This window comes from Colius striatus, chromosome 13 (assembly GCF_028858725.1).
Source record: "Colius striatus isolate bColStr4 chromosome 13, bColStr4.1.hap1, whole genome shotgun sequence".
In the NCBI taxonomy this organism is placed as follows: domain Eukaryota; kingdom Metazoa; phylum Chordata; class Aves; order Coliiformes; family Coliidae; genus Colius; species Colius striatus.
Window position 1 is genome coordinate 1,151,100 of NC_084771.1, and position 8,974 is coordinate 1,160,073.

Here is an 8,974-nt window from a genome sequence, read left to right on the forward strand (position 1 = left end):
GCTGCGTCCGGCGACGCCTCAGCTCAGCCGCAGCCCGCCAGCCTCCTTCTGCGGGAGCGTGCGGGTGGCGGCTGCTGCGCAGCGCCGGGTCGCGTTTGCCCTCCCCGCAGCAGGAGGCGGCCGGTCGCCGCGGGACGGCCCACACCGCCTCCCCCGGCGCGGAGCGGAACGGTTACCCGTGCGCCGCGCCGCCGACGTCAGTTCCGCGGTTGTGTGTCGGGGCTGGGCGGTGCGGTGCGGGGGGAGCGGCCATGGCGCTGTCGCGCGCCGAGCGGTGCCTGGCGCTGCTGCTGCGGCTGCTGTCGCGCGCCTGCCTGGCGCTGCTCGCGCTCGCCGGCCCCGCACCGCCGCGCGCCGTCCCGCCGCCGCCGCGCGCCGTCCCGCCGCCGCGCCGCGCGCTCCTGCTGCTGCCCGCCCGGCAGCTCGCCGCACGCCTGCGCGCGCGCCAGGTGCGGGGCCGCGCCGCGGGGAAGGGGGGGTGGGAGAAAGCGGGGGGAGAGAGACGCGGGAAGCACCCCCGCACACACACACACGCACCCCTCCTCCCCGCGCGTCCGGCCGCGGTTTCCACCTCATTCGGTGTTTCAGGTGACGTGCGTGGAGGTCGTGGAGACGTACGTGGAGAGGATCAGGGAGGTCAATCCGCTCATCAACGCCGTCGTTAAGGACAGGTAAGCCGGGGAGCACGATGGGACGGATGGTTGGCCGCCGCCGCCTTGCGCAGCGCCCGCACCGTCCCCCCCGTCCCGGGCCAAGGCGCTGCCGCAAACCGGGGCCACCGTGGGGGAGGCCGGCTGCTTCCGCCGGCGCTGCTGGCAGTGCTGCAGCCAGGCACCGAAGCAAGAGGACTTGGGGAAGTCGCTTCTTGGCGTTAGCAGCCTCTGCCCTGCGCTGAGCATCTGCACCCGGCAGTGATCCCCGCACCTCCACGGTCCCTCGGGGCCGCAGCGAAGCGCCAGAGCATCCCCAGCGGCTGCTTGTTTGCAGGTTCGAGGAGGCGCTGCAGGAAGCTCAGCAGGTAGATCGGCTGCTCGCGGAGGGTCCCGGCGATGACTACCTGGAGGAAAAGTTCCCCTTGTTGGGGGTTCCTGTCACTGTCAAGGAGGCCTTTTCTCTTCACGGTGGGTTTGCCCTTGCTTCTCTCCACAGGTTGTGACTCGCTCCCTCTCAGCCGTGTGCTCCCCAGGGTGATGGGTGGGTGGCTGAAGCAGGGTGCTTGGAGGGAAGCAACTTCCCCTTCCCTGCTCTGCATCCCTCTCTGCCTGGTCTCGTGTGCCTCTGTTCACTTTTAGCACCCAAACGCCGCAGGGGCTGTGCTGCCTCAGAAGAGCAGCCCTCACTGGGTACCAGCTTCTCTCAGACATGGTTCCTGTGACCAGCCCACTGCCCCCAGGGTGACCTCGGGGGAGCTGGCCCTGACCCCTCCCTCCATCTGCCGACCCTGGCACCACAGGGATGCCCAACACATCTGGCTTGGTCAACCGCCGCAACGTGATTGCCACCTCGGATGCCACGGTGGTGTCCCGGCTGAAGCAAGCCGGTGCCATCCCTCTGGGTGTGACCAACTGCAGCGAGCTGTGCATGTGGTACGAGTCCAGCAACAGGATCTACGGCCGGTCCAACAACCCCTATGACCTGCAGAGGATCGTGGGAGGCAGCTCAGGTGAGCTCCAGCACCTCAGGGCAGCCCGTGCAGGCTGCCTCAGGGCAGCACCGGGTTAAAACACAGCAAGGAAAGAGTTCCCAAGTCCTCTCCGTGCTGCTTTAACTCGCTGCTGGGCTCCTGAGCCTGGGGCCCTCTTTCCTGGGCAGCACAGGGGCTGTTTGGAGGTGCAGCTGCTTTGCCTCTCCTGCATCACCCAGCATCTCTTTGCCTCACGCAGAAGGCGGTGCTGGGGTGGGCAAATCCCCATGGCCCCTGTTCCCCAGCTGCCCACAGGCATTGTTGAAGCCAGGGCAGACCGTGGGGTGCTGGTGCTTTTGCTGACTGCCTTGCACTCTGAGCCCATGGGCTTGTTGCTGCGCTCTGTCCCATGCAGGGGGAGAGGGCAGCGTCCTGGCAGCCGCCTGCTCCGTCATCGGCGTGGGCTCCGACATCGGCGGCAGCATCCGCATGCCAGCCTTCTTCAACGGAGTCTTTGGCCACAAACCCACCACAGGTAAGGTGGCTGTGGGGAATCTCATCTCTTTCCCCTGCAGAAATGCCAGGAGTTGGAACATGGGCTGTGGGAGGAACCTGTCTGGGAGGTTCCTGTGCTTGTCCATGGCAGGTTTGGGGCACGGGGCCAGGCAGCTGCTTGCACAGGACCAGCCTCTGCGTGGGCACAGCCTGACTGGGGCAGGGGGAAGGGCTTTGGTGGCAGAACACCAAGGGACTGTGGAGTGTTTTAGCCCTGGTAGTGAATCCTCACCATGGGGATGTTTTCCCAAGGCCAGGATCTGCAGCTGGGGTGTTTCCCAGCTGGCTGCAGTGGAGTCCCTCAGGGGCTGGTGCTGGGACCAGTACTGTTCAATCTATTCATTAATGACCTTGACTGGGGAACAGAGGCACTGTGAGCAAGTTTGCTGATGATACTGAGCTGGGGGGAATGGCTGACACACCAGAGGCTGTGCTGCCATTCAACCAGACCTGGACAGGCTGGAAGGTTGGGCAGAGAAACATCTAATGAAATTCAACCAGGGCAAGTGTAGAGTCTTGCATCTGGAAGATAACAACCCCAAGTACCAGTACAGGCTGTGGAACGAACTGGTAGAGAGGAGGACAGGGGAAAGGGACCTGGGGGTGCTGGTGGGCAGCAGGATGAGCAGGAGGCAGCAACGTTCCCTTGTGGGAAAGAAGCCAATGGCATCCTGGAGTGGATTAGCAGGGCTGTGGGCAGGAGGTCAGAGAGGTTCTGCTCCCCCTTCTTCTCTGCCCTGGTGAGACCACATCTGGAATAGTGTGCCCAGTTCTGGGCCCCTCAGCTGCAGAAGGACAGGGAGCTGCTGGAGAGAGTTCAGCACAGGACCACAGAGGTGATGGAGTGGAGCATCTGCCTTGTGCTGAAAGGCTGAGGGAGCTGGGGCTCTGCAGCTTGGAGAAGAGGAGCCTGAGGGGTGAGCTCAGGAATGGTTCCAGATGCATCAAGGGTGGGTGTGAGGAGGCTGGAGCCAGGCTGTGCTCAGGGATGGCCAGTGACAGGACAAGGGGCAACAAGCTGGAACTGAAGAGGTTCCAGAGCGACACAAGAAGGACAAAGCTGTTCCCTGCTGAGGTGAGGGAGCACTGGCAGGGGCTGCCCAGATGGGCTGTGGAGGCTCCTTCTCTGGAGACATTCCAACCCAGCTGGTTCCTGTGTGCCCTGCTCTAGGTGGTGCTGCCCTGGCAGGGGGGTTGCACTGGGTGAGCTCTGCAGGTCCCTTCCAGCCCTTGCAACTCGGTGACTCTGTGACCCCAGGTGCCTGGCTGCTCTGGGAGCTCTGCTGGCGTGTGCAGGCGCTGGGTGACGCTGCCCTGTCCCGCTGGCAGCTGGTGCCCAGCATCTCTCTCTGCTCACAGGGGTGGTGCCCAACGACGGCCAGTTCCCGAATGCCCAAGGGGTCAGAACCAGCTTCCTGTGCACGGGGCCCATGTGCCGCTATGCAGAGGACCTGGAGCTAATGCTGAGGGTCATGGCTGGCCCTGGAGTCAACAGGTCAGTTGTTCCCAGTGCTTCAAGCTGCTGAATTGGTCTCAGCTCTTTCTCTCCAGCACAGTGTGTCAGTGCTGCTCGCTGTATGAGTCAGGTCTGCACCACCCAGATTCCATGTTACTGGTTCGTTTCCTCAGCCCCTGGCTTCAGCAGCTCTTGCAGCCAGGGCTGTCCCCACCACTCACGTGCTCATGGTCAGCCAGGGACTCCTTGCAGGAGGATTTCACCTGTGAGCTGTCCTGGCTGGCGTGACCCTTCTCTCCTGGAGCTGACCCTTCTCTCCCAGGGGTGGCCTTTTTCCTGGGGTTTCTAAGCACTTGTTCCTGTGGCAGGATAATGTCTTTTCCATCCCACACCATGGCCCTGCTTGGTCTGTGCAACCAAGCACCATTTATGTGGCTGTACCAGGAAGGAGCAGAGCTCCTTCCAGAGATGGGGTGGATGGGGCAGGTCTTGTTTCTTGCTGCAGCCTGCACAGAGTTGGTTTTACTGTTATGCTTCTGCTTCTCTGTGGCTCCTGGGGTGCATCTCGAGGGCTCAGCATTTTCCCAACAGCAAGAAACATGTAGAACTTGCTGGGACTGATGAAATGGGTGAGCAGCTGGATGGGTTTGGGGCAGTAGGTGTCTGAGTGGGACTCTCCTTCCCTCCTTGAGGATTAGAGAAGGGTGTGTGGAGGATGTGTGGGGTGTCCTGAGAACATATTAACAAGCAGGGAGGAGCCAGGGATGGATTTGTGAGCAAAGCAGCTTGTCTTTCCCAGGCTGAAGCTGAATGAGAAGGTGTCTCTGGAGAACATAAAGTTTTACTGCATGGATCATGACGGTGGGTCCGTTTTTGTGTCACCTGTGGACAAGGAGATCTTGCAGGCCCAGAAGAAGGTAGGAGGGAACAGAGGTTGGCTCTCACTGGGCTGAGCCTGGAGATGAAACCTGGGGAGTACCAGCGTGAGGAATGCCTTGGAGGGGGGAGGGGAGCTGCTCAGTGCTGCAGTGTCCCATTTCTGTGAACACAGCTGTATTTTGCTTTCCTAACATCCCTCATCTGTGCTGCTGGGGGCACATGGCCAAGGGGTAGCCGTGTGCTCGTGGTCCTCCCAGGGCTGCTGCCTGGCCTTTAATTGTGCAGAGGAGCTGCTTTAGTGCTCAGTGACATCTGCTGCATCACTAGGGGTGGTGAGGAGGGCTGTTTGGGGAGCTCCAAGGTTCCTAAGGCATGGATGAGCCCAGGGTGGAGGGGAGTGGGCAGGAGCTGTGGGATCCCCGTGTGACAGTGAAGAGAAGCTGCTCCTGGGCTCTCTCCTCTCCTCTCCTCTCCTCTCCTCTCCTCTCCTCTCCTCTCCTCTCCTCTCCTCTCCTCTCCTCTCCTCTCCTCTCCTCTCCTCTCCTCTCCTCTCCTCTCCTCTCCTCTCCTCTCCTCTCCTCTCCTCTCCTCTCCTCTCCTCTCCTCTCCTCTCCTCTCCTCTCCTCTCCTCTCCTCTCCTCTCCTCTCCTCTCCTCTCCTCTCCTCTCCTCTCCTCCCCTCCCCTCCCCTCCCCTCCCCTCCCCTCCCCTCCCCTCCCCTCCCCTCCCCTCCCCTCCCCTCCTCTCCTCTCCCCTCCTCTCCCTGCTTCCCATGGAATGACTTGCAGTGCATCACATCCTTGCAGAAACAAACCTCTTTGTGGTCTTCCCCTTAGGTGGTGGAGCACCTCCAAGGCGAGCTGGGGGTCCAAGTTCAGCACGTGGTGATCCACAAGATGAAGTATTCCTTCCAGATCTGGTCAGCCATGATGTCATCCAAGGACAGCAATGGGGAGGTGGGTCAGGCCCAGCTGCTAAAGGCACAAAGTGTGCAGCAGCAGGGAAGAGTCAGATGTTTGGACCCAAACATGGAGAGGTGTAGGGCTTCCCAGATTTGCCTGGGAGCTTTCTCTGCTCCATCAACCCCCCCAATCCTCTTTCACCTCTTTCCAAAGCTCCACGGCCCCTTCTCCCTTGCTGTCCCGTGACACGATGGCATGGCTCCCAGCAGAGAAGCAGCATGGTTTAGCAAGGGAGAGGCTGTTCTGGCATGTTGACCTCTCCTGTGCATGTTGGTCACTGAGCAGTGACCTGCCTCACTCTCACCTCCCTGCTGTCTCCTGGCACTGCAGGTTGGGATGGATGCCTGTTAGGTATTGATGCTCTGTGTGTGCTTGGGGTTGTTTTGTAGCAAAAACAGACTCTGGGGAGCCTTACACCATGGGCATTTCTGCCACACAGGCAGCAGTGAAAAACAAACCCACCCTCCTTGCTGAGGAACCCATAAACCCACCCCCTGTCCCTGTGTGCCTCCCCTCTCCTGATCCCACAGCCACACAACAGCAGCAAATGCCTCCAGGGAGCATTGTCCAGGGCATGACCCTGTCAGAGGAGGGCTACTGCAAGGGCTGCTTTGGTGGGCTCTGCAGAGAGAGCTTTGTGCTGTCTCTGTTGGGGAGAGATGCTAACCCAGGGCTGTGTAAGGGCCTGAGAGGAATCTCTTCCCTGCAAGGGGGAGCAGTTTGTGTTGGGACCGTTGGACAGCTGAGATTTCGCTGCCATGTGTCAGCCTGATCCTCCTGGCACGTGCTGATGGAGGGAACATGTGTGTCTGTGTGTGTCTGTGTGTGTGTTCCAGGAGGCACAGTTATTCACAGACCTGCTGGGGGACCACGGGAAGCCGGTGTGGCCACTGTGGGAGCTGATGAAGTGGCTGGTGGGGATGTCTTCCCACACTTTCCCAGCTATTGGTAAGGCTTGAGGAGCCCAAGGCAGGGCAGGGAGTTGTTCAGTGAAGACAGGGCCCTTCCAGTGCCCCAAAAGGAGACTCCAGAGTTTGCACTGAGCACCTTCTGACTGTTTTTTTTGTGCTGAGACTCGGTGTCTTCAGCAAAAACACGTGGCTCAGGGAGAGCTGGCTGGGTCTGTGATAGCTGGGACTGGATATCCTAGGAGAAGGAGCAGTGAGGACAGCTGAGCTGCAAGCAGGGTTTGCCCTGACATAACTGCTGGGGCTTAGAAGGGGTCTGCACCCATCTCATTTCTTAGCAGCACGTGACAGAGAACCCTAATTAAGTGCTGTCCTGCTAATGAGTGCTGAGGTCACTCCCCCAGCCCTGCTCAGTCCCAGGGGCTGGAGGAACCTGATACAATGGACAGGCTGAAAACCTTTCCCTTAGCAAAGCTGGGGAGATGCTGCCTGCAGAGCTGTGCCAGGCACGGGGCGGGGGGCAATCCGCTCTGGGAGGGACTTGAGGGTGCCCAGAGGGAGCTGGGCATTGTTGCATGTGCCCAGGCAGCGTGCCACTGTTACCCTGCTGAAGCCACGGTCCTCTCACACGCTCTGTTCCTGTCTGTGCCCCTTGCCCTGCAGCCCTGGGGCTGACGGAGAAGCTGATGAAGCTGAACCCTGGTGGGAATGCCAAGCTGGTGAGCATGGGGAAGAGCCTGCAGGAGGAGATGGAGGCACTGCTGGGCCCGGACGGGGTGCTGCTCTACCCCTCCCACCCCACCATGGCTCCCAGGCACCATTCCCCCATATGCATGCCCTTCAACTTTGCCTACACAGGTGAGCCCTCTGCCCTGGCTGCAGGGGCAGTGGCAGGGGTGGGGGATGCTGGGAGCCAGGGGGCATGTCCAGCACTGACAGTGGGCTCTGCCACACACGGAGGGGTCTCTCTGCTCCAGAACACGGGGCAAGGGTTATGGCTGTGCTTTAGAGCTGTGGCATTTGTCCCTGCTGTCTGCAGCAGGGCAGGTTGGATGTCAGGGAGAGCTGGGGCTGCCCTGCCCCAGGGGATGCTCTCACTCAGGCTGGTACAGCTGCCACTGGTTTGGCAGGAGGCACCTGAGAGCTGCTGCATCTCTGGGGTTACAGTTTGGGGCTGTCCCATGGCACAAGCTCTTTGATGCCAACACCACAGTGCAATGCAGCCTGATTTTGGAGTAACAGGGTGATGGTGCCTGGGACAGGGGTATCCCAAAGCTGACTTTGGCATATGTGACGTGGGCACCAGACACCTCTGGCTGCCGCTGTCCCCCTCGTCATCCCGTCCTTACAGCCCCTGCACTGCGCTGCTCTGGCAAGGAGCAGCTCCCAGGAGCCTGGCACAGCTGCCTGCCCAGGCTGGCACTTTACCCTGCTGCAACCTTGTCTCTTGCAGCCATCTTCAACGTGCTGGCTTGCCGGTGACACAGTGCCCGCTGGGGCTGGGCCGCGAGGGGCTGCCGCTGGGCATCCAGCTGGTGGCTGCAGCCCACAACGACCACCTGACGCTGGCCGTGGCCAGGTACCTGGAGAAGGCCTTTGGAGGATGGGTTCTACCTGGCCAAGTTTAGCCTGGGCTCCTGGCACTGCAGGGAAGGGAGATGATGGTGCCCAGCAAGGTGGCAGTGGGTGCTGATCCTGAGCCTGCCGTGGCACTCCCTGCTCCCTCCAGCCCCTGGGGAAGCCGGGCTGGAGCTGCTGGAGCTGGCTGCTGGCTGCAGCACCCTGTGCCAGGGGAGGAACCTGCTGGCCTCACTGCCCCTCAGGAGCCCCAAGGCAGTGGGCTGGCAGCAGGCTGCCCACGTCCTGCCTGCAGCACATCCCTATCCTGGACATGGAGATGCTGTCCCTCTGCTGCCTGATGCTTTGAAGGTGCCAAGTGGAAGCTGGGAGGAGGAGGTGCTGCCAGGCTGCTGGGGGGACAGGCTGCTCAGCACCAGCCCCCTGCGTGCATCCATCCATCCATCCTTGGCCTTAACCTGCCCATGGGGCAGGGACTGCACCCAATGCACTGCAGTGTTGCCAGGCCCTGCAGCTTCCCTGAGCTGCCACAGGGTTCTCCCAGCCCTCTAACTGAAAAGGGAGAGGGCCTGAGGGTACTGGGGGCAGCTGGACCTTTGTCTCACTGGAGGTGCTTCCTGGGGCAGGTGGTGTTGGGCTCTGCCTGGTGTGGAGCTGCTGGGCAAGGGAGATGGAGAGTTTGCACTTGGAGCTTTTGACAGCACTGGAAGAGCTCTTTAACTGCTCCTCTCCTGTGCTGAGTCAGCTACAGCATCTCCTGCCTGTATCTTCCCCTTCTGCCCTGGAGGCATCACCCAGCCTGGCTGGTGGCTGCTCTGCCCCCCCTGAGCAAATGCAGGCAGGATCCTGGGCAGGGGGCTGTTCCTGGAGCAGGCAGCAAGCCTAAGATGTTCTGGGTGAGGCTGGTATTAAAGAGTTTGTCCAGTTTGCTGCTGGCTCTGTGTCCTTGTTGCCGTGTGCCCCTGGGCACTGGCCCCGTCTCTGCCGTGGGGTGTGCTGAGGCTGCTGAGTGA

General features: G+C 61.2%; 2 protein-coding genes across 2 annotated transcripts in view; both read left to right on the forward strand.

Moving 5' to 3' along the window:
- Positions 1–225: 225 nt before the first annotated feature.
- On the forward strand, positions 226–8,888 carry FAAH2 (fatty acid amide hydrolase 2). The gene is given in 12 exon segments (XM_062006447.1): positions 226–449; positions 589–671; positions 988–1,121; positions 1,454–1,663; positions 2,040–2,159; positions 3,539–3,674; positions 4,435–4,552; positions 5,350–5,469; positions 6,312–6,423; positions 7,047–7,241; positions 7,837–7,848; positions 7,851–8,888. Coding segments are annotated over 12 exon segments (1,599 nt in total). The 5' UTR covers positions 226–251; the 3' UTR covers positions 8,012–8,888.
- The window catches only part of LOC133626632 (interferon lambda receptor 1-like), a 6,080-nt gene continuing 5,737 nt past the window's right edge, over positions 8,632–8,974 (forward strand). Inside the window, exon 1 of the mRNA XM_062006975.1 lies at positions 8,632–8,701. Coding sequence (XP_061862959.1) covers positions 8,632–8,701 — 70 coding nt within the window. The remainder of the gene's footprint in view (positions 8,702–8,974) is intronic.